Here is a 25,143-nt window from a genome sequence, read left to right on the forward strand (position 1 = left end):
CTTTCACCAGAAAATTATGGTGATGTTTAGTGAGTGGCCGTTTCCACAGTGAAATAGATCCCAGTTCACCATGTGCCTAACTTTCACTCATTAATAGACCCATTAAAGTCAAAGGGACTGCTCGCAGAGTTACAGTTAGCTTCTCCTTAAGTACCTTGCTGAATCTGGGCCTTCAGGTTCAACCAGTGTCCCAGCAAGATGTTAGGTGGCTCTGTGCTGCTGAGTCTGGCATCTTTTGGATGAGATCCACAACCACTGATTCCATAGTGCTTTTTGGAGGAGCAGAGAGGTGCCTACCTTGGTGTTCTAGGCAAATATCATGGTGCTTTACTCTTCTGTCTCCCTATACAACGCTGCCATTTCAAGTGGATTTGCTGCTTTAACTAATGTGTAGTGTTGCTGTGCACTGTTAAACAGCTGCCATATTTCACCCCAGCAAAGGTTGCATTTGCATAGTAGGTAAATCGGTCTCTGAGAAGAGTTTAGAAATAAAATGCTTTGACATGCTTTAGGATGAAAGGTGCTGTGGAAAGGTCACGGATTGCTATTCTTCATATGGGCTGCATTAGTTGGGTACTGTAAAGTCTCATTATGCCCCACCGTTCAGCAAAGCACTTAAGCATGTGCTTAAGTCCCATTGTCCATGGGATTTAAGCATGTGCTTCAAGTTAAGCACATGCTTAAAGCCCGGATATAGCCAGTTATTTAAGGTTGCGCATAGCTTTAAGCATGTGAGCACTCATGGGCTTAAAGTTAATCATGTGCTTTGCTGAACCTGTGCCTAGTTGTAAAACCTTGCCCCAGGCCCCAGCTTCCCCATGGTACTAGCTGGCTAATGCTTTAGACTCTGTCAATGAGATGCTTAGCAATATAAGCTTCCTGGTCAGGACAACAGGAATCAAGCAGGTAAAATAAGAATAGAAAGAAAGAAAGAAAGAAAGAAAGAACCACCCAGCACACAATGATTGTTTTATCTATATTTATTACATAACATCCAGAATTAATAGGATACAGAAGTTAAAGCAACCATGGCAACTGAATGCAGAAAGGGATGTCCTTGTAAATAAATGAATTCATAAATAACTCACAAGTGCCAATATAAAAAGTCAAGGGAACCTAATGCAATGCTAATGCAATTCAAGTTTTCCCTTTTTTACGTGCAGTATTATAATATTAGGTATGCTGTGGTTTGCTCTGTGCTACAAGTGTCATTCCTAAAATAATAGAACTTGCTAATTGTAACTTGAGCTGCAGGGGATGATTGATGAGGGTTTGGGGGGTTTTGTCTTCTCCAAGCTCTCACTAACAAAATGTTGCATCTTAAGAGTTGATCAGCTGTGAACAATTGCAAGAAAATAAGTGAGGCTCGGATGAGTAAACCTTCCATTGTCGTGTGTTTAAAATGAGGATGTTATACCAGAAAGGACATTTACAGTCCGCAAGCAGGAATCTGCCTGAAATACCTCAAAAAATGAGCTGAGCCAATTGAAGCTTGCTGTTTCAGCAGCAAGGTGCTTTCTCTCATATGATTTGGTGGTTTGGTTATTAAGATGACTTGATCTACCATTACATCTCTCTCCTTTGTTTGGATCAACATGGACTGAGAGCCCCAATCACCAGAGAGATGCTTGTGGTATTTGTCCGGCTATATGGGGTCAAAATGTCTAGTGGTAAGTACAGGAGTATCAAGTCTAGCCCTGTGTGAAACTCTGTGTTTTCCCTTCATGGGGGTATGTGCGGTCACTTCTGTCAGTCTTCATCCATGTAAGGTTTGCTGAGCCCTGGCATTTGCTTCGAGTGTTAAGTTCAACAAATCCCACATCAAAACTCAGCCCAAAATGTTACTTTTAATCTGATTTTATGGCAAAACTGTGAATGTGTAATTTCCAGTTAGAGACAGGCCTGAGCGTATACCTGGATCCAAACACCCTGAAAGCATGGGCAGTTTGAACGCCTCACTCAAAGGCACTTATAAATGGCACTTGTCTTTATATTGGGCCAAATCAGCACCCCAGAGCTGGACACCCTAAACTTTGGGGTGTATAAGTGCAGAGTCAGGCCTAGCAACTTGGTGCCAAACCATAAAATCAGTCTCACTTCTTTTCAAACCAGCCCCAGGTTTGGTGTGAAGATCCATGCACCTTCCAATAAGCCTGCTTTGAGTTCTGAGTGTGTAACAATACCCTGCAGTTTAGGGTAACGCTGCAGATGTTTCATGCAGCTCAACTCAGGACACCTGGGTTCTATTTCCTGTCTCTTCATAGCAAATCATTTAACATCTCTGTGTCTGTATCCCTATCTATACAATGAGCATAATAACTACTTACTCCATGTGCAAAGCATTTGAGGTCCTGTATAAAATAATGCTTACACTTGCAGACTGATTTTCAAAGGTGTCTAAGTGATTTAGACACCTAATTCCCACCTACATTTATTGGGCATCTCATTCCCTTAGGCTTTTTTGAAAAACACAACAGCACAGCATAAATGGGGGGGGGGGGGAAGAGATTTTTTAAAACAAATTTCAGATTTTTAAAATTCCATTATGATGCACAATCCCAGAGTAGTTGTGGGGGTTGAATGGAAGTGTTTGAAATAAAATGGTTATTTCTTCGTTGCAGAACTGCACCCAAGCTGCAACGTTTGTATCTGGATCCAAACTTTGACACAGTCTTAGCAGCTGAGGTTTAACATTTAGGGACAGCTCTTGTCCTGGCTCTCCCATGGGAGTAAATTTACCTATGTGAGTCGTTCCACTAAATTCAACTATATTACTTGTCAGTAAAAACGTACATGTGCCTGTGTTTGCAGCTTCAGCCGCTGGTATTAAAGATAGGTACATTTGGAGAAGTTTTTGCCTTCTAAACTGGTGCACTGGATCTTCTATTTCCCTTTTCCTGACCACTTTTATTGTAGGACTTTGAGTATAATGAGGTTTCTAAAATGTTCCCCATCCCCCCACACACAGAAGTTCTGCACATAAATAAAGTCAAAGAGACTCTGAAATATGTTAAGTGACAGAACTTTATTATGTAATTGCTGTAGCCATGTAAGTCCCACTATACGAGGGAGACAACGCCAGGGTCCTGGGCCAAGGTACGTGGGGCTAGTACAGAAGCTCAGTTGCAGGAACAACCTGCAGGGTTCGGAGTTAGTATCGGGGTCAATGGTCAGGCTGAGGGTCAAGCTGAATGGCAGAGTTGGAGACAGGTTGGGGATCAGGCTGAGGGTCAATACCAAGTATCAGGGGGTGTTCTAGGGTTTGACCTGGGAGTTTGGGAACAGGGACTGCAGGGTGATCACGGCAGCTAGCTACTCAACTGCATTGCTACCTGGACGCTTCCTGGAGCGCCCCTTGGGTTTATACAGGGTGGGGAGCAAATCAAGCACCATGAGGCTGCTGTCTTCAAACCCCTGGAGGTGGGACTTCCTGTGGTCTATGTCCGCAGCGGGTTGTGGATAGGAGGCACAAGCTGATTACAGTTGTGGCTGGGTGGTGGCTGCTGCCTGGCAACACTGGGGCCTGGATTCAAGATCTGCTGCACTTTATAGACAAGATTGGTGACATTGTAACTAATATTGGATCAACTTCTGCTGGAGAAAGAGAGAGGTTTTGAAGCTCCATAGACAGTCCAATAAAAGAGATCACCTCACCCATCTCGTGTCTCAAAAATGTATTAGGTAAGGTTCCTTACACAAAGCAGCATAGCATTTTCCTAAGCTGCAGGTTGAATTCTGCCTGTAGCCTGTGTAGATTTCACCTGTGTATGTGAGGCCAAAATGTAGCCTGCCAAAGGGGTCAAGGATTAAAAATAATTTTCCCAGCAAGAGCCAGGGGAGAGCTCTTTTCACCTTCCTAATATTCCTGTATGTGATGTTGTAACAATCAGGATTTAGCACAGTGCTCTCAGACTCTTGTATTGGTGATCCTTTCACACAGCAAGCCTCTGAATGCAACCTCCTCCCCTATAAATAAAAAAACATTTTTTTAGTATTTAACACTATTATAAATACTGGAAGTGAAGCGGGGTTAGGGGATGGAGGCTGACAGCTCGCGACCCCCATGTAATAACCTCACGACCCCCTAAGGGGTCACAACCCCCAGTTTGAGAACCCCTGCAAGTCTAAGTTGATTTTTTAAGCCTTGCATTATATATATGGTAAAGGGAACAAACTGATAACAATAAATGTTAATAGAAAAGAGAGAGACAGAGGCTGAGTTTGTATAAATAAAGAGGACTACTGATATGGCCCAAACACTATGCTCCAGTTGAAATCTGCAGGTTAGGAGGATCTTGGAGCAAGCAGAAAGCACCCAAATGGGGGCAGCAGAAGTGAAGTTGAATGGTTGGCTGTGATACTGAGGGGATGGTCCATGTGGTCCACCATGCTTTTGGGGATTGCTCACAACAAGCAAGGTGCTGGAGGGTAAGATACAGGCACCTAAAGTGCTTTCTGGGAAGGCTGACACTCTGCTCCAGATTCCGTCCTTGGTCTAGGAACTGGGAGGAGACTCAGAGCTGTCCACGCTTCAACATGCACGGTGAGGACACTAGACCAGCGAGGGTTCTGGCAGGCTGAAATGTAAGATATAAGGTTCCTGCTGTGTTTCTCTTCCCTTGTACGCTCCTTTCCTGCCCCCACTATCTACCTCCTGTCGTCCCTCTCTCGGCTTCTGTCATGATCTCAAAATCAACAGTGCTGCACAGCACCAGCACTGTGGGTTGAGGCAGCCTCTCCCCATGCTGAGAAGGGCCAGTGATGAAGAGATGGATTAGACGGAGACCACTGAGATGGATCCCCAGATCAGGGAAACAAGACTGGTGTATCGCTGAGCCCTGTTTGTGGTCAACCTACCTGCATCAATTCCCATGAACAGCAAACAGAAAGGTGAATTCCCCCACCTTTGCTACCTATTCCCTCTTCTGCCTTGTGTCCGTCTCTCTGTCTGTCAAAAGAAGGAATAACCTTAAACAAGGGACTCTGTGTTAAAGATCCAACACCAGTATTAACCTGTTCTCTTCCCCAAAAAGGACTGGTTAGTAAACAAGGGTCTCGAATTAATATCTACTCTCTAAAGAACTTTGCCAAGCCTTGAATACAACGGTCTGGAACGAACACCCCTTTGTCCTTAACCTCAAATGTTTTGTGCAGTTTTCCTTTCTTCCGTCTTTTATGTTTAACAGAAGTTTAGACTCTTTCAAGAATTTTGCAGCATGTTCACCAAGGTGACTAAGCAAATTAAAGTTTCAGTGCTCAGAACCCCCCCCAAACCATGTTTAACGGCTTACTGCTGTCCAGCAATCTCTTGACTACTATTTTTAATCTATTTTGGCAGAGCACAGAGCTCATCCTAGAATGGAACATCTTTTTGGCAGGAGCACCCCCTGGTGGCTCAACGTTAGAATGTCTTCTAACCAAATAATTTCTATAAAGTATTGCACATTTGAAGTTGACTGCATTTTTTAAATAATTATGTCTTAGCCCTGGTCTACACTAGGACTTTAGGTCGAATTTAGCAGCGTTAAATCGATTTAAACCTGCACCCGTCCACACAATGAAGCCCTTTATTTCGACTTAAAGGGCTCTTAAAATCGATTTCCTTACTCCACCCCTGACAAGTGGATTAGCGCTTAAATCGACGTTGCCGGCTCGAATTTGGGGTACTGTGGACACAATTCGATGGTATTGGCCTCCGGGAGCTATCCCAGAGTGCTCCATTCTGACCGCTCTGGACAGCACTCTCAACTCAGATGCACTGGCCAGGTAGACAGGAAAAGAACCGCGAACTTTTGAATCTCATTTCCTGTTTGGCCAGCGTGGCAAGCTGCAGGTGACCATGCAGAGCTCATCAGCACAGGTGACCATGATGGAGTCCCAGAATCGCAAAAGAGCTCCAGCATGGACCGAACGGGAGGTACGGGATCTGATCGCTGTTTGGGGAGAGGAATCCGTGCTATCAGAACTCCGTTCCAGTTTTCAAAATGCCAAAACTTTTGTCAAAATCTCCCAGGGCATGAAGGACAGAGGCCATAACAGGGACCCGAAGCAGTGACGCGTGAAACTGAAGGAGCTGAGGCAAGCCTACCAGAAAACCAGAGAGGCGAACAGCCGCTCTGGGTCAGAGCCCCAAACATGCCGCTTCTATGATGAGCTGCATGCCATTTTAGGGGGTTCAGCCACCACTACCCCAGCCGTGTTGTTTGACTCCTTCAATGGAGATGGAGGCAATACGGAAGTAGGTTTTGGGGACGAAGAAGATGATGATGAGGAGGAGGTTGTAGATAGCTCACAGCAAGCAAGCGGAGAAACCGGTTTTCCCGACAGCCAGGAACTGTTTCTCACCCTAGACCTGGAGCCAGTACCCCCCGAACCCACCCAAGGCTGCCTCCTGGACCCAGCAGGCGGAGAAGGGACCTCTGGTGAGTGTACCTTTTAAAATGCTATACATGGTTTAAAAGCAAGCATGTGAAAGGATTACTTTGCCCTGGCATTTGCGGTTCTCCTAGATGTAGTCCTAAAGCCTTTGCAAAAGATTTCTGGGGAGGGCAGCCTTATTTCGTCCTTCATGGTAGGACACTTTACCACTCCAGGCCAGTAACACGTACTCGGGAATCACTGTAGAACAAAGCATTGCAGTGTATGTTTGCTGGCATTCAACCAAAATCCGTTCTTTATCTCTCTGTGTTATCCTCAGGAGACTGAGATATAATTCATGGTCACCTGGTTGAAATAGAGTGCTTTTCTTCAGGGGACACTCAGAGGAGCCCATTCCTGCTGGGCTGTTTGCCTGTGGCTAAACAGAAATGTTCCCCGCTGTTAGCCACAGGGAGGGGGGGAAGGTTGAGGGGGTAGTCACGCGGTGGGAGGAGGCAAAATGCGACCTTGTAACGAAAGCACATGTGCTATGTATGTAATGTTAACAGCAAGGTTTACCCTGAAAGAGTGTAGCGACTGTTTTATAAAATGTGTCTTTTTAAATACCGCTGTCCCTTTTTTTTTCTCCACCAGCTGCATGTGTTTCAATGATCACAGGATCTTCTCCTTCCCAGAGGCTAGTGAAGCTTAGAAAGAAAAAAAAACGCACTCGCGATGAAATATTCTCCGAGCTCATGCTGTCCTCCCACACTGAGAGAGCACAGACGAATGCGTGGAGGCAAATAATGTCAGAGTGCAGGAAAGCACAAAATGACCGGGAGGAGAGGTGGAGGGCTGAAGAGAGTAAGTGGCGGGCTGAAGAGAGTAAGTGGCGGGCTGAAGACAGGGCTGAAGCTCAAATGTGGCGGCAGCATGATGAGAGGAGGCAGGATTCAATGCTGAGGCTGCTGCAGGACCAAACCAGTATGCTCCAGTGTATGGTTGAGCTGCAGCAAAGGCAGCTGGAGCACAGACTGCCACTGCTGCCCCTCTGTAACCAACCGCCCTCCTCCCCAAGTTCCATAGCCTCCACACCCAGACGCCCAAGAACGCGGTGGGGGGGCCTCCGGCCAACCAGCCACTCCACCACAGAGGATTGCCCCCAAAAAAGAAGGCTGTCATTCAATAAATTTTAAAGTTGTAAACTTTTAAAGTGCTGTGCTTAAAGTGCTGTCTGGCATTTTCCTTCCCTCCTCCACCACCCCTCCTGGGATACCTTGGTAGTCATCTCCCTATTTGTGTGATGAATGAATAACGAATGCATGACTGTGAAGCAGCAATGACTTTATTGCCTCTGCAAGCAATGATTAAAGGGAGGAGGGGAGGGTGGTTAGCTTACAGGGAAGTAGAGTGAACCAAGGGGCGGGGGGTTTCATCAAGGAGAAACAAACAGAACTTTCACACCGTAGCCTGGCCAGTCATGAAACTGGTTTTCAAAGCTTCTCTGATGCGTACCGCGCCCTCCTGTGCTCTTCTAACCGCCCTGGTGTCTGGCTGCGCGTAACCAGCAGCTAGGCGATTTGCCTCAACCTCCCACCCCGCCATAAACGTCTCCCCCTTACTCTCACAGATATTGTGGAGCACACAGCAAGCAGTAATAACAGTGGGAATATTGGTTTCGCTGAGGTCTAAGCGAGTCAGTAAACTGCGCCAGCGTGCCTTTAAACGTCCAAATGCACATTCTACCACCATTCTGCACTTGCTCAGCCTGTAGTTGAACAGCTCCTGACTACTGTCCAGGCTGCCTGTGTACGGCTTCATGAGCCATGGCATTAAGGGGTAGGCTGGGTCCCCAAGGATACATATAGGCATTTCAACATCCCCAACAGTTATTTTCTGGTCTGGGAATAAAGTCCCTTCCTGCAGCTTTTGAAACAGACCAGAGTTCCTGAAGATGCGAGCATCATGCACCTTTCCCGGCCATCCCACGTTGATGTTGGTGAAACGTCCCTTGTGATCCACCAGAGCTTGCAGCACTATCGAAAAGTACCCCTTGCGGTTTATGTACTCGGCGGCTTGGTGCTCCGGTGCCAAGATAGGGATATGGGTTCCGTCTATAGCCCCACCACAGTTAGGGAATCCCATTGCAGCAAAGCCATCCACTATGACCTGCACATTTCCCAGGGTCACTACCCTTGATATCAGCAGATCTTTGATTGCGTGAGCTACTTGCATCACAGCAGCCCCCACAGTAGATTTGCCCACTCCAAATTGATTCCCAACTGACCGGTAGCTGTCTGGCGTTGCAAGCTTCCACAGGGCTATCGCCACTCGCTTCTCAACTGTGAGGGCTGCTCTCATCTTGGTATTCATGCGCTTCAGGGCAGGGGAAAGCAAGTCACAAAGTTCCATGAAAGTGCCCCTACGCATGCGAAAGTTTCGCAGCCACTGGGAATCGTCCCAGACCTGCAACACTATGCGGTCCCACCAGTCTGTGCTTGTTTCCCGAGCCCAGAATCGGCGTTCCACAGCATGAACCTGCCCCATTAGCACCATGATGCATGCACTGTCATGGCCCATGCTTTCAGAGAAATCTGTGTCCATGTCCTGATCACTCACGGGACCGCGCTGACGTCGCCTCCTCGCCCGGTATCGCATTGCCATGTTCTGGTGCTGCATATACTGCTGGATAATGCGTGTGGTGGTTAATGTGCTCCTAATTGCCAAACTGAGCTCAGCGGCCTCCATGCTTGCCTTGGTATGGCGTCCGCACAGAAAAAAGGCGCGGAACGATTGTCTGCCGTTGCTCTGACGGAGGAAGGGGCGACTGATGACACGGCTTACAGGGTTGGCTTCAGGGAGCTAAAATCAACAAAGGGTGTGCCTGTACATCAAGGAGTATTTCAGGCAGGACTGCACGGAGGGTTCCAATAAGAAATGGTGCACCTAAGTTATCGTTGTTATTGGAACAAGGAGGTTAGCCTGGCCTCTGATTGATACATGGCTAGATTTACCTCGCTGCACCTTCTCTGTGAGTGACTGCAGTGTGATCTAGACAGGGGAGGAGGCAAATGAGTACAAAACAAATCTGGTCTATTTCTTGTTCTGACCCACTCCATCTATCTTTTACATCTTTGGCTGGCAGCAGACGGTGCAGAAGGACTGCATGCCATCCACATCTCATGGCTGCTCGGCAGAAGATAGTACAGTACGACTGCTAGCCATCTTCATCTCTTGCCTGCCTGGCATAAGATGGTACAATACGACTGCTAGCAATCCTCATCTCTTGCCTGCCTGGCAGAAGATGGTACAGTACGACTGCTAGCAGTCCGTATCGCCTGCCCGCTCACCATAAGACGGTTCAATAGGACTGACTGCAGGACTAAAGAGAATGACCTGGTCAAGTCACTCCAAATTTAGTCCCTGCGCCCATGTCTGCCCAGGCGCTCCCAGCCGACGTGGCCAGGAGCACCTCGGACACGACGAGGACGACTACCAATCGTATTGCACCGTCTGCTGCCAGAAGGCAATGGGTTGCTGCTACTGTGCAGCAAAGCCGTACCGCGTCTGCCAGCACCCAGGAGACATAGGGTGACGGTTACCTGAGCGGGCTCCATGCTTGCCGTGGTATGGCGTCTGCACAGGTAACTCATGAAAAAAGGCGCGAAATGATTGTCTGCCCTTGCTTTCACGGAGGGAGGGAGGGAACGGGGGCCTGACGACACGTACCCAGAACCACCCGCGACAATGTTTTAGCCCCATCAGAGTGCTCCATTGTGAGTGCTCTGGACAGCACTCTCAGATGCCCTATTGTTTTCCATTGCTCTGACGCTGGGAGGGGCGCTTACAGGGTTGGCTTCAGGGAGCTAAAATCAACAAAGGGGGTGGCTTTACATCAAGGAGTATTTCAGGCAGGACTTCACGGAGGGTTCCAATAAGAAATGGTGCACCTAAGTTATTGTCCTTATTGGAACAAGAAGGTTAGCCTGGCCTCTGATTGATACATGGCTAGATTTACCTCGCTGCACCTTCTCTGTAAGTGACTGCAGTGTGATCTAGAAGAATGAGTCCCCTAGACAGGGGAGGGGGGGAAGCAAATGAGTACAAAACAAATCTGGTCTATTTCTTGTTTTGATCCACTCCATCTATCTTTTACATCTTTGGCTGGCAGCAGACGGTGCAGAAGGACTGCATGCCATCCACATCTCATGGCTGCTCGGCAGAAGATGGTACAGTACGACTGCTAGCAGTCCGTATCGCCTGCCCGCTCACCATAAGACGGTTCAATAGGACTGACTGCAGGACTAAAGAGAATGACCTGGTCAAGTCACTCCAAATTTAGTCCCTGCGCCCATGTCTGCCCAGGCGCTCCTGATCGACCTCACAGAGGCGACCAGGAGCACCTCAGACATGACGATGACGGCTACCAGTCGTACTGTACCGTCTGCTGCCACAAGGCAAGGGGTTGCTGCTACTGTGTAGCAATGCTGTACCGCGTCTGCCAGCACCCAGGAGACATAGGGTGACGGTTACCTGAGCGGGCTCCATGCTTGCCGTGCCATGGCGTCTGCACAGGTAACTCAGGAAAAAAGGCGCGAAATGATTGTCTGCCCTTGCTTTCACGGGGGGAGGGAGGGAACGGGGGCCTGACGATATGTACCCAGAACCACCCGCGACAATGTTTTAGCCCCATCAGGTATTGGGATCTCAACCCAGAATTCCAATGGGCAGCGGAGACTGCGGGAACTGTGGGATAGCTACCCACAGTGCAAAGCTCCGGAAGTCGACGCTTGCCTCGGTACTGTGGAAGCGCTCCGCCGAGTTAATGCACTGAGAGCATTTTCTGTGGGGACACACACACTCGAATATATAAAACCGATTTCTAAAAAACCGACTTCTATAAATTCGACCTAATTTCGTAGTGTAGACATACCCTTATACACATGGTAGTGCAGCCTCTTGAAAATATTTACGGCATTGGTAACATAAAGATCGTGATCTTGGAGAAGTCAAAAGGGGAGAAACTTACACATGGAGGGAGAACTTCTGTCAAAAGTCGTTGGTAGGGTTTTTGTTCTGCAGTTTCGATATCCAGGAACAAAGGCAAATGTGGCCTACTGATAGGAAATAGACCAAAACCCAGGATCCAAACAACACCAGATTTGAGAAACCAAACTGCATCTAGACAGAAATTTTGCAATTAGTCCCTACTCTCTAATGGTTTGAACTATAATGGATTGAAAATCTCAGACCCAAATACTCCCAAACTTTTCTATTCTATTCTTTATACGTTCTTATATCATATTCATCCCCGTAGTATCCGAGAGCCTCCAGCAGTGCTTTAAGCAGTGTGACAAACATCTGCCATGTTGTGTTGTTCACTCATCCTCTCCCCAGGGGGAGAAGCACGTACAGTGAAGCGTCTTGTTTTGGTAGTTGAATGTTTGGATCTTTGCAATCTGGATCTCAATTTTGAAGCTTGGTACCATCTCTGTTACCAACTTGAGCAAAACACTGGGAATCAGGAATCTCTCAGTTCTAATCCCAGCTCAGCCACTGATCCACTGTGTAGCCTTGGGTAACTCCCGTCATCATTTCCTGCCTCAGTTTCCCTAGCTGCAAAGTGGAAATAGCAACATCAGCCTATCTGGATTCATTAGTTAATGGGATAAATTCACTGCTGGCTTGAGCACAACTTCACTGACCTCAGCTAAGTTACACTGGCTTCTGCCAACAGTGAGCCGGGTCTGATGCTTGTTAAATGCTTTTGGAGATGCAAAGTACATGCTAAATTGTGTATTACTGGTAAAATAACAGTGACCTTTTACACCAATGGAGAAAACAAACTTTAGTCTATGCAAAGTAGGGTTGAAAGAAAATGTTCCCATGAAAAAAATTTTCAGTGGCAAATGATGTTAGGATAAAGATATTCAGGCCTGTCTGCAAAGGCCTGTACTTTAAGAATTTAGGTGTATTCTTATCACTTGGCTAGTTCTAGAGGTATAAAAGAAAGAATCAAAATCACTGTCTGCTGGTGTAAGGGCCTTCTCTTACTGTGACAGTCTGAGGCACTGTTCTTAGGCTCAGGCCTTTGGCTAAGCAGCAGAGGCAGCCATAAGCTGGGAAGCGAACAGTCACATCCTCACATTCCAAACTAGTCACATTGAAATAAGGTGCTATTGGGCTGTTAGGCACTATCAGGACAGGACTGTATTCCTATCACCTCCAGAGAAAGGGAAGTGCCTAGAAAATGTAAAAGGAAACTTAATTTGATAGCATCCTGTCTGGCAAGAACTCACTTATCAATAGCTGGGATGTGAAATCCTCACTTCTGTATTGTTTTGTCATTATAGTTCCCACTTTGCTATTGTTTGTCTGTATAATCTCTCTGGTTCTGTGATTGTTCCTGTCTGCTGTATAATTAATTTTGCTCAGTGTAAACTAATTAAGGTGGTGGGATATAATTGGTTACATAATCGTGTTACAATATGTTAGGATTGGTTAGTTAAATTTCAGGAAAATGATTGGTTAAGGTATAGCTAAGCAGAACTCAAGTTTTACTATATAATCTGTAGTCAATGAGGAAGTGAGTGGGTGGGAGGGGGTGGGTGTGTGGGTGAGAGAGATGGGAACAGGGAATGGGGTAAGGAAATTGGATATTTTGCTAAAGAGGGGAAATGGGAACAGGGAATGGGGCTGGGGAAATTGGAATCATGTTTGGCTAAGGGCAGGAATGGGAACAGGGACACAGGTGTAAGGCTCTGTGGTGTCAGAGCTGGGAAGGAGGATACTAAGGAAGGAAACTGTAATCATGCTTGCTGGAAGTTCACCCCAATAAATATCGAATTGTTTGCACCTTTGGATTTCGGGTATTGTTGCTCTCTGTTCATGCGAGAAGGACCACGGAAGTGAGTGGGTGAAGGAATAAGCCCCCTAACAAATGGCTTTTCAAATGAAATTTAAAGTTTCATTTTTTTATTTCATTTGAAATTTTTCAGCAAAAAACAAACAAAAAGTTCAAACTGAACTGTTCCAAATTTCAGTATGGGTTTGCCCTTTCCCCCCTCCCCCGCCATTTTATCCCCCTTTTTCCCACTGGAAAAGTTTCGTTTTCAAAAAAAAAAATCTTGTCTGTTTGTTTATTTTTAGTTTGGGTTTTTTGTTCTGTCAGAATTTTTTTTTTTCAAATTTTCATGGGGAAAAAATAAATTCACTTTTTTGCCCAGCCCTAATCAAAAGCCTCCTTCCAGGATTCCTGAGACGCTGAAACTTCCAGTGCTGAAAATGATGCTACCATGAGCAATAACAGCAAGAGGTAAGAGCAATCACTGACTGATGCTCTCCCATAATGATGCTTAAGAAATATGGGCATATCCTGATTTCTATTGATCTCAGGAAAATTAATGCTATCTCTAAATTTGACATTTATCCGATGCAGAGTAGATGACCTTATGGATTAGCTTTGGGTGGGGGAGAATCAGAGCATCCTTAGATGCTTTCGCAATCCCAAGTTGCAAGGGGTCCTGCCCCTCTCCAAAGGTGACTGGACTAAACCTTGAAATGCGGGATGTGCCACACCCCACAGATCCACTAGAAGATCTCAAAATCTGACACACCAAAGCCAGGACTTGTGGTTTATCTCTGCCAGGTATAGCTGATGGGAAGAAAACCATATTCGGTTTTGTATGTTTGAAAGCAACCATGTGGTTCTAAATGTCTACCATTCAAACACCTGAAGTACAGAGGGAGTATTCCCTGGAGGTGAAGGCTAGAATCAACCTCTGTATCTGGGTTTGTGTTTCTCACTGGCTGTTTTTGCTACAGGAGATGTTTATGAGGACAAAATAAAGTGAGATTGAGTCTCATCACAAATATTTGCACCATCTAGGGGTTAAAACCACCTGAGAGGACCAGATCTCATGTTATTTCATCCCTATAAGTGACTCCCAATGTAATCATTAATTATCATCATTATTTAGCTGCTGCTGCTGCTGCTGCTGCTGCTGCTGCTGATTTATTTGAGTTCCATTAGCACTTATGAGCCACACCCATGGACCAGGACCCCATTGTGCTAGGTGCTGTATAAACACAGAACAAAAAGACAGTCCCTGCCTCAAAGTGTTTCCAGTATAAGCACCAACCCCATGCTGGGCATGTTCCCCTAGGCATTACAAAGCTCGTGAAAAACGTAAACACAGATCGGAATACTGGAAATACCAATGCAAGTGCTTAATGCCCTGGACATCCCTACTAGTGTAGGGATGGGGGAGGCATCAGGTGTCAAATCCGAGTTCTGCCACTGATTCATTGTGCAAGTTCGTTTTGCCAAGATGGCACTCAGAGGGCATCTTCGAAACAGATTAAACTGATAGAGCTATGCAAGGGGCACAAGAGCAGTTCCTTTGCAGGGTTCAGGGAGACTGAACTAATGAATGGATGAAGAGTGAATGGAGACCCTCCGATGAAAGGTGCTTTAAAGTATTGAAGTGTTATTGCTGTGTGTTCTTTTGGAGGAGCCTGTTGCTGTATTTGAGTGTGCCCAGTTCACTTCTGGGGAACTATTTTCTAGAGGGAAATATGCACTAATAAAAGGATATTTCCCAGTGCAATTAGCTTGGCTCACTACTGCTATGTCTACAATGTATCTTCTCAAATTCTCCCCTTGTTGCCCTACTACTAGGTTAGCTCCACCAATGGTACATGAAAATCACCGGGCAGACAAGGCTAAGGAGCGTGATGCTATTCCAGGAATAAGGGGCATCGCAGAAGACAATGCAAAAGCAAGAGTGGAGAAGGATGCAAAGGGAGCGGTTGGCCAGAGATCTGGGCAGAGTGAAGGAGTAGTATGGAAAGGAAGCAGAGGTATGGGCAGGATGAGTGGGAATGGAACCTGGACTGTGAGGACAGGCAGCTTGTGACTCTGAGGCAGGCTACATTAATGGGGGGGGGGGAGTGGGAAACGCCCGATGACTTCAGCTGGAGTTGTTGGATCTCAGCACTCCTCAAAATCAGTCTCAGGTCTGGACATCCAAAAACCAGAGGCCACTAGGGGAAAATGTTGGTCTTAACATCTCCGTCCCTCAGCCTCCCACTCCGTAAAACAAAGATAATCCCAGCTTCACAGGGGTGCTAGGAAACCTAGCTCATTACTGCTACTAATGCACTTTTAGATCCATGGATGAAAGCCTCATGCTGAGCACAGGAATGACTTCTGGCTGGCAAGCTGTGCTTTTCATTACACTATTTTTTTTTGCAGGAGGTAAAACTGAACTTTGCCCCTTCATAAACTTGGGGATCTGGAGCAAAAACTGACTGTTGCCAGATATACTAACCAGAATGCAGCCAAACTTGGCGAAGTAAAAACCAGCCCCAAAGAGCAAGTGTGGATTGGACACTCTGATCAGTCAATAATTCCAACAGCAAGTGAAAACCCTTGGAGCAAAGCAGCATTCTCATTAGCTAACAGATGTAAACCCACCCTGATGCGCTCCCATTTGCCTTGGGGTCTGTAGTCCAGGAGTGTTACAAATGGAGCCCTTTGCAAGCTTGCTTGGCCACAGACAGTCACAGCAGCCCTCGAAAAGCCACAAATTGCTGTTAGGGTTGCCAGACATCTCGTTTTCGACTGGAACGCACGGTCAAAAAGGGACCCTGGTGGCTCCAGTCAGCACTGCTGACCGGGCCATTAAGAGTCCAGTCGGCGGTACAGTGGGGCTAAGGCAGGCTCCCTGCCTGCCGTGGCTCCACACACCTCCTGGAAGCAGCATCATGTCCCCCCTCCGGCTCCTATACATCGGAGCAGCCAGGGGGCTCTGCACACTGCCCCTGCCCCAGGCAACGGTTCCACAGCTCCCATTGGCCGGAAATCGTGGCCAATGGGAGCTACAGGGGCAGCATCTACAGACAGGCAGCGCACAGAGCTACCTGGCCGCGCCTCCACATAGGAGACAGGGGGGTGGGGGGGAGGGGAAGATATGCTGCTGCTTCCAAGAGCTGCTTGAGGTAAGCGCTGCCCAGAGCCTGCACCCTTCACCCCCTCCCATGCCCCAACCCTCTGCCCCAGCCCTGATCCCCCTCCTGCCTTCCAAACCCCTCAGACCTAGCCCAGAGTACCCTCCTGCACCACAAACTCCTCATCCCCGGTCCCACACCAGAACCCACATGCACCCCCCACCCCGCATCCCAACCTCCTGCCCCAGCCCAGAGCCCCTAATTCAGGTCCCACCCTGGAACCTGCTCCCCCAGCCCAGAGCCTGTACCCCCTCCCACACCCAACCCCCTGCCTCAGCCCAGAGCTCCTCCCATACTCTGAACCCCTCTGCTCCACCCCCCAGCCTGGAGCCCCCTCCCACATCCCAACCCCCTGCCCTAGCCTGGAGCCCCCTCCAGCACCCTGAATTCCTCATTTCTGGCCCCACCCCTGAGTCCACACCCCCAGCCAGAGCCCTCACCCTCTCCCGCACCCCAATCCCCTGAGCCAACCCAGTGAAAATGAGCAAGTGAGTGAGGGTAGAGAGAGCGAGTGACGGGGGGGGGGAAATGGAGTAAGTGGGGGCGGAGCCTCAGAGAAGGGGCGGGGCCTCAGAGGAGGGCATGGCAGGAGGCAAGGCAAGGGTGTTCGATTTTAATAGCACTGTTAAACAATAGAATACCAATTGAAATTTATTAAATATTTTGGATGTTTTTCTACATTTTCAAATATATTGATTTCAATTACAACACAGAATGCAAAGTGTACAGTACTCACTTTATATTATTTTTATTACAAATATTTGCACTGTAAAAATGATAAACAAAAGAAATCGTATTTTTCAGTTCACCTCATATAAATACTGTAGTGCAGTCCCTTTGTCGTGAAAGCACAACTTAGAAATGTAGATTTTTTTTGTTACATCATTGCACTCAAAACTAAAAAAATTTAAAACTTCAGAGCCTACAAGTCCACTCAGTCCTACCTCTTGTTCAGCCAATCGCTAAGACAAACAAGTTTGTTTACATTTACAGAATATAATACTTCCCTCTTCTTATTTACAATGTCACCAGAAAGTGAGAACAGGCATTTGCATGGCACTTTTGAAGCCAGAATTTCAAGGTATTTACATGCCAGATATGCTAAAGATTGGTATGCCCCTTCATGCTTTGGCCACCATTCCAGAGGACATGCTTCCATGCTGATGACGCTTTTAAAAAAATAATGCATTAATTAAATTTGTGACTGAACTCCGTGGGGGGAAATTGTAGGTCACCTGCTCTGTGTTTTACCTGCATTCTGCCATATATTTCATGTTATAGCAGTCTTGGATGATGACCCAGCACATTTTGTTCATTTTAAGAATAATTTCACTGCAGATTTCACAAAAAGTAAAGAAGGTACCAATGTGAGATTTCTAAAGATAGCTATAGCACTCGACCCAAGATTTAAGAATCTGAAGTGCCTTCCAAAATCTGAGAGGAACAAGGTGTGGAGGATACTTTCAGAAGTCTTAAAAGAGCAACACTCCGACACTGAAACTACAGAACCCGAACCACCAAAAAAAGAAAATCAACCTTCTGCTGATGTGATCTGATTCAGATGATGAAAATGAACATGTGTTGGTCTGCACTGCTTTGGATCGTTATCAAGCAGTATCAGTCATCAGCATGGACGCATGTCCTCTGGAATGGTGACTGAAGCATGAAGGGATATATGAATCTTTAGCGCATCTGGCACATAAATATCTTGCAATGCTGGCTACAACAGTGCCATGCAAACGCCTGTTCTCACTTTCAGGTGACGTAAACAAGAAGTGGGCAGCATTAACTCCTGCAAATGTAAACAAACTTGTTTGTCTGCGCGGTTGGCTGAACAAGAAGTAGGACTGAGTGGACTTGTAGGCTCTAAAGTTTTACATTGTTTTATTTTTGAATGCAGTTATTTTTTGTACATAATTCTACGTTTGTAAGTTCAACTTGCATGATAAAGAGATTGCACTGCAATACTTGTATTAAGTAAATTGAAAAATACTATTTCTTTTATTTGTACAGTGCAAATATTTATAATAAAAATAAATATAAAGTGAGCACTGTACACTTTGTAATCTGTGTTGTAACTGAAATCAATATATTTGACAATGTTGAAAACATCCAAAAATATTTAAATAAATACTTTTCTCTTATTGTTTAACAGTGCGATTAATCGTGATTAATTTTTTTAATTGCTTGACAGCCCTAAATAAAAGGAAACATATTTTGCAGACTCTTACATTTTAGATTTGCAGGGAAGATCGATTACATCTAACACTTAAGGTCCAGACTTGACCCTAAATCTCTTTTAATACAAATTCCTTCATTTGTTGTATTTCACCTTCATAGACGGTGTCTTTTCAATACAATGAAGTTTAGATGAGGTGCTGTTGAGGTTCAAGAGTAATTAAAGGTACTGCTGGCAATCTGCAGGGAGAACTGGTCTGGAACACGCCATGATGACTAGGTTGTTGTTTTTTTAATCCTTCAGAATTTGGTCCAACTTTTAAGAGTAGCCCTTTGCGTCTCTGAGTCAAATTCTGAAGCCCTCACTCTGGATTCACTTCTTGGTACAGGAGATACAGTGGTAGTATATTATTATTTAGTTAGTATTTGTTATTATTTATTCATCTATTCCAGTAGTGCCCATAATGTGCTAGGTGCTGTACAACTGTAAGAAGGCATGATCCTTGCTACAAAAGAAAGATGAAAAATTTTAAGGGTAACCACTGGAGAGAGTATATTTCATATTAAAGCACTTTACAAAGATTAATTCATTCTCAGAACACCTCTGGGAGGGAGGTATTTTACAGCTAGGGAAACAGGCAACAAGTTAAGGACCTGATTTTCAGAAACGTGAGCAGCCACAGCTCTCCCTTCCTTCACATGGAGCTGTGAATGCTTAGCACCTCTGAAAAACAGGGTCTACAGCCTTGCTTATAGTAGCAGAAATCAGACACAACTCTCATCAGCGGTAACAAGGGGGAAGCTATTACACAGACAAGAGTCAGGCCTGTTGCTATGAGGCTGCAGAAGAGCTCCTCCAATCGAGAATTACAGGTTCCAATTTTGCCATTGTAGATGCAGCCTAAATGACATGACCAAGGCCAAAGAGAGACAGTATCAGAACCAGAATTAGAACTCCTAAATTCTTGGCGTCTAGTCTGGTGCTCAGACCACCAGGCCACACCCATAAAATCATTTAAAAACAGAGCAAATGCCAACACTAACGCATGAAACATTTCACTTTTTAGTTCATCCTTAAATAAAATAAAGGAGACAACCATATAGATTAACATACCAGACAGTAATTTTATCTAAGTAGTGTGCCTCCTTGATAGACATTTGAAATCTTCAATAGAAACAATTTTCCAGAAGAAATTATAGCAAAGAAATTGTTTCCATTACAAAAGGGTTGTGGCATCTTAACTGTTACTTTCTTTCCTCTCAACCTAGAAAGCATTTCTTGGATTCTTGTCTCAGTGTACTACCTTAACGTCCCTTAATGTGCAGTACCATAGTAATTCATCATTACTCAGCCTCCAAATTATTCTAGTGTTGATTAAATTAGTAAATGCAATCACAATCTGAAGCAAGTTAATTGAGAGAATTTATTTGGCCCTGACAGTTTTATGCATGTTTGATTAAGTATTATAAGGTTTGTTTTTGATTTTGCATAATTTAACTTTAAATCCTGCACTTGGGGGGGGGGGCATCAACTATTAATGACCAAAATAAACTCTTTTAAGATGCGTATATTTATGATTTATTTCTCAATGCAATATCTTCCAGATTTTTTTTTGTTCTGTTGCCAAAGTGACAAATATGTTTAAAATAATATTTTGAGCCATTCGGTTCACGCTATAAATCTTTGGAAATGTGTACAATTCATTAAAAGTTTTGAAAGAAGTACAAGTTAGCATTTATATTGCAACAAGTGACATATAAATGTGTATGTTTGTCTTCTAAGCATGCCATAAAATATATCAGTGCTAGCCGGCCACTTTGACTAGTACTAATGGCCTGCTCTCGGGGCCGATGATAAGTTTCATCACAAATCTTCAATCCTGTCAACACAAAACTGTTCAATCATCAGGAATATGAGTTCTGTCTTTAGTAAAATTAGCACAGGAAAGAAATACAACCAATAGCCTCACCAAAGTGCGTGTGGATGGATTCTCTTTGGACTGAACTCAGGAGTGTTTGTTTAAGATCTGATCTCTTATCTCTTTGAATATCAAAGCTTCAATTCCCACTTGGCCCTAGGACATTATATTTATGAGGACACTCATTCATTTAAACAGCAAAGTGGCCAAAATACCACAAGTAGAAAAGTGGATCCTACTGTCTGCTTTTTGTAACTGAGACCTGAAAAACAAAAAGTTGCATTTTAAATACATCACTGATGTGGCTGCTGCCAGGGGTTACCCCTTCTGCTTTCATTCCATTTTGATTCCTATAGTTGCTCAGTAGAATTGTCTGAGGACTGGACATTTCTAGAATTTATCAAAGGCATTTCTTAATCAGACAGAGGGGCTGCTATTGGACATCAGGAGGACTGCCATCTCCCACCCCACCTACAGCACTTGGATTCAGCGCAGCCCCAGCATTTTCCAGATCAGAAGATGGGAAACCAAGACTCAGATGGGACAAATCTATTTTCATAATTTTGTTGTTATGCACTAGCTTGGCTGAATTTTACTTCTCTCGTTCCCTCACTGTGGGCTCCAGTTCCTGAGAGTTAATTCCAGGGAATGACCGAGGGAGGTAAATGGAAGGCTGCTGTCTTGCTAATATTAGTCATTGAACAGATGTTTCCAGTTTTGTGCTATTGGAAAAATCTGTGAACTTTGCATCTCCTCTTCTCCGTCCCACCAGAAGGTATGTGGGAGAAATAGAAAGGGCAATTTTCTAGGAATATAAGGCTGCCCTATTACCCTTGGTATACTTTTTCCCACAGCATACATCAGGAACCCTTGTCTCTCTTCCTATATGCAGGCTAAAAATAGTCTCCAGTATAGACAGAAAATAGAGAGAATATTGCAATAACCCACAAGACAGTATATGCATTTGTAAGTTATTGTACACTGATATTGGTCCTGTGCTTTCAACAGCCTATGCAGTGTGGCTGTAACCTCTAATGACTGGCATGGCTTATTGGTATTAGCAGGTGGCTCAAACTTTTCTTGTTCTTTGCCTTGTTCCATTAATTGGGGTCTGTGACTGTTGTTTTTTGTCTCCAAGTGTTCTTGTCGAGTGTGGGTTCCAAGCTGACACCAACTTTCTTCATGTACTCCTTCACCATCTCAAACCACCTTTTTCTTGGTCTTCCCAAGACTACTAGATCTTGTACTCTTTGGCCAACATAACTGTATCTCGTTGTCTCATATGACGCAGCCATCTTAGTCAATACTCTCTCAGCTTTTCTGGGATCATGGCTTGCACATGGCTCAAATTATTATTATTTAATGTTTACAGGGGACTGATGTGAGTTTTGTATCCTTCCATACTGGAAAGTAGTTCCTTTGTTAAGACTAGAGAAAATAGTAGGGAAGACATTTTCTTTTCCTACTGTTTTTAATATAGAAACTTCTTCTGACCATTCCAGTTGCACATAGACACCATCTGGAACCAGGCCAAGACACTGCCCTACTTCTGAAGGCCTTCTTCCAGGCCACAGCACGTTGGTCAGTTCTTGAAATCACAGGATGAACTGGACTGAATCTGTGCTTAAATGTATTGTGGTTTAACGTAGATCAAATCTTGGGCCTAATCTACTAGAAAATGGCTTTTCAGTCATGATCTTTGTAATGCTTGACATTTCTGAGTGGCTCTATATGCTAGGACAAGTTAAGCAGTAGCATCCTACTTAATATTCTATCTAGTTTGCTCCTGATGGAGCCGTGCTTGGTACATAAAAGGTTGTTACAAGGAGGAGGGAGAAAAATTGTTCTCCTTAACTTCTGAGGACAGTACAAGAAGCAATGGGCTTAAATTGCAGCAAAGGCAGTTTAGGTTGGACATTAGGAAAAACCTCCTAACTGTCAGGGTGGTTAAGCACTGGAATAAATTGCCTCGCGAAGTTGTGGAGATTTTTAAGAGCAGGTTAGACAAACACCTGTCAGGGATGGTCTAGATCAGGGGTTTCAAACACAGAGTTTGAAACCCGCAGAGTTATTTGCTGTGGCCCACCAAGCTCCCACCCCCACCAGAGTTATTTCCTGCGGCTGCCAAGCTCCCCTCCCCCGCCACCCCCTTCCCCCAGTGTGCCACATCCCCGCTCCTCTGCCTACCTCCAGGTGCTTCCTGCCGCCAAACAGCTGTTTGGCAGCGCTTAGCACTTTCCAGGAGGGAGTGGGGAGGAGGCGGAAAAGAGGTGGGGCAGGGGCGGGGATTTGAGGAAGGGGTTGGAATAGGGGCAGGGAAGGGATGGGAAGAGGCAGAGTGGGGGCGGGGCCAGGGGCAGGCTTTTGTATCTTTCTTTATATGAAAAGGTGTCAGTGATGCGGCTCTCGGGCCAATGTATTAGTCCTCATGTGGCCCTCGTAGTGATTTGAGTTTGAGATCCCCTGGTCCAGATAATACTTAGTCCTGCTATGAGTGCAGGGGACTTGACTAGATGACCTCTCAAAGTCCCTTCCAGTCCTATGATTCTATGGGGCCAGGTGAATATCAATTCACTGGAAAGGGTACACCTATTGCTCTCTTTGGATGTGGGCAATTCCCTCTCTGCCCCTTCTCCCCCTAACAGCACTACATGTTAGAAACTCCATTAATTTAAATTTGAGTTATCTGTTGCCTCTTAAGGGTTATCACAGGGAACATCATGTCTACATTTTTTCCCCCTAAAAATGTCATGGGGTTGCTACCACTGTTACAAAATCATCAAAGACAGCAAGAGTGGGAGTGCTAATGTATTATTATTACTACTATTTATTTGTATTGCAGTAACACCTAGTAGCCCCAGTCATAAACCAAGGCCCCACGGTGCTGGGCGCTGTACAAACACAGACAATGAGATGATCCCTGCCCCCAAAGCACTGGCATCCACTATCTTAAGCACCATGTTGTGCAGACATACACTGAGCAGCTTGAACACAACACACTACTTAAAATGGCAGCAGTCTTCGGATCATTGCCTACACTAGCACTCCCACCACTGTTATGGCAGCAACAGTAACTGTAGCAACATTGTGAAACTTTCATTTAAAAAATATCCTGACATAGACAACTGAAAAGCATGATCTGGCTCTTTCATACTAAGAGGAGGAATGTTTTTTCCCCATATCCATACATGAATTTTAAAACTCCTAATTGTAAGAAGTGTTATACAGTGGGAGGGGGGAGGGGGGAAGACTTATAGCAGGCACCCTTTGGCCCTCTACAAGTTGTATTGTGAATACAAAGACCTATTTGTGAGAATATGAAAGGTCAGAATAGAGCCCATAGGACAGAGTTCCACCCGTCTTTGAAAAAATCAAATCTACCTGTTTTGGCTGATATATTTCTCCTATCACGCTGTGGTATTGTATGTTTTAAGAAATTACATTTTATTTAATCTAAATTTAGCCAAATATGTTGTCCAGTGGGATCACTCTAGAAAAAAAATGTTTTGCTGCTGTTTGACAAATTCTGTTTTTCTTGGCCCTGCTCCACCAAATGCCTACACAAACACATGAGAACTACAAGCATAAGGAAAGATCCTGGGAAGTCCAAATACATTTTATTCTAGTAGTCACTGATGAGGTACATACTTCTTTATCTATGCCAGAGTGGGGTCTGAAAGAGCATTGCATGCATCTTGTTTTGATCAGGAGCCTGGAGTATTTTTATTTAAAAGAACTTCCGAAATAACACTGCACACAAATCCACAGGAGGAAACATAATATTATTGCTGTTGAAATTTCGTTTGACAATTCCCCACAGTACGGTTTTGGCTAAATAAAAATTTAGTAATGAAACGTTTCAGAGGCGAATGTATAGAGAAAACCGAAAGCTCATTTCAAATTGTTCACTGAAGGAGGTGGAAAGGCTGGGCTGGGTGCAACTGAAAAAAGAGACGGGGCTAAATGCACCCCGGTGCGACTTCACTGACTGAAGTGGGGAAGACGCGGCTCAGGGTTATTTGTATCCATGTATCTGTAAACAGAGCTCGATATTTATGAAAATACAACAATCCCGAGGCGTAACTAACCAACCATTCCAAAGGCTGGGAAAGGTCCACCCTCTCCGCGGATCTCTAGAGTCCACTGAGCCAGTGGCTTCGCCTCCAGCCTCTTGCCTGGTCAGCGGCGCCCTTCGAGCCCTCGCCCAGGGGAAAGTACACAACACGACCCGCGCCTGAGCGTCCAGCCGTTCCGTTCCTGCAACACCCGCGCCAGCCCCGCGGAGCGCTTCAGGCGGCTGAGGGGCCGACGGGCTCCCCCGGCGCTGTCCCCCTACCGGGAAGAGAGCCCGGGAGAGGGGAGGCGAGCCCGCCAGCTCGGCGCTTCGCTCGCTCGGTCCCGCCCGCCGGCCCCCGAGCTCGCGCATCGGCGGCGGCGGCGGCGGCGGCGCCCCCCCCCCCCGGGCCAAACGCTGCGGCTCTGGGCGGCCGTTAATCAACCGCCGCCGCTCCCCTGCGGGCGGGGACCAGCTGTCCTCTGCCGAGCGGAAACTGGGGGGCAGCCCCGGAATGGGATAGCGAGAAACGGGGGGCAACAGCTCGCGCCAGCGCTGCCCCCTCTATCCCCCCCATTATTACCCTCCCCTCGTTATTGCCCCCAAGCTCTTATCCCCTCCCGC

The 25,143-nt window shown here is 45.7% G+C and overlaps 1 protein-coding gene across 1 annotated transcript; it reads right to left on the reverse strand.

The window, feature by feature from the left end:
- Window positions 1-1,012: 1,012 nt before the first annotated feature.
- LOC140899119 (uncharacterized) lies at window positions 1,013-24,914 on the reverse strand. Its single transcript, XM_073313999.2, has 4 exons — window positions 24,558-24,914; window positions 11,387-11,538; window positions 4,858-4,944; window positions 1,013-3,966 (listed from the first exon to the last, which is right to left on the reverse strand). Exons 1-4 carry the CDS (start codon window positions 24,889-24,891, stop codon window positions 3,667-3,669), a joined length of 873 nt encoding a protein of 290 aa, XP_073170100.1. The 5' UTR covers window positions 24,892-24,914; the 3' UTR covers window positions 1,013-3,666.
- Between the last annotated feature and the right edge of the window lie 229 nt (window positions 24,915-25,143).

This window comes from Lepidochelys kempii, chromosome 16 (assembly GCF_965140285.1).
Source record: "Lepidochelys kempii isolate rLepKem1 chromosome 16, rLepKem1.hap1, whole genome shotgun sequence".
NCBI lineage: Eukaryota > Metazoa > Chordata > Testudines > Cheloniidae > Lepidochelys > Lepidochelys kempii.

Excerpts from the sequence above, each read along its gene's own strand:
- LOC140899119 (XM_073313999.2), bottom strand. The coding sequence starts at position 24,891 with ATGCGCGAGCTCGGGGGCCGGCGGGCGGGACCGAGCGAGCGAAGCGCC. Across the intron at positions 4,945-11,386 it reads CAGAAGTTCTCCCTCCATGT|AGAGACGGACACAAGGCAGA; the intron begins GTAAGTTTCTCC and ends TTTGACAGACAG. Across the intron at positions 3,967-4,857 it reads GTTCATGGGAATTGATGCAG|GGGAGGAGGTTGCATTCAGA; the intron begins GTAGGTTGACCA and ends TTTTATTTATAG.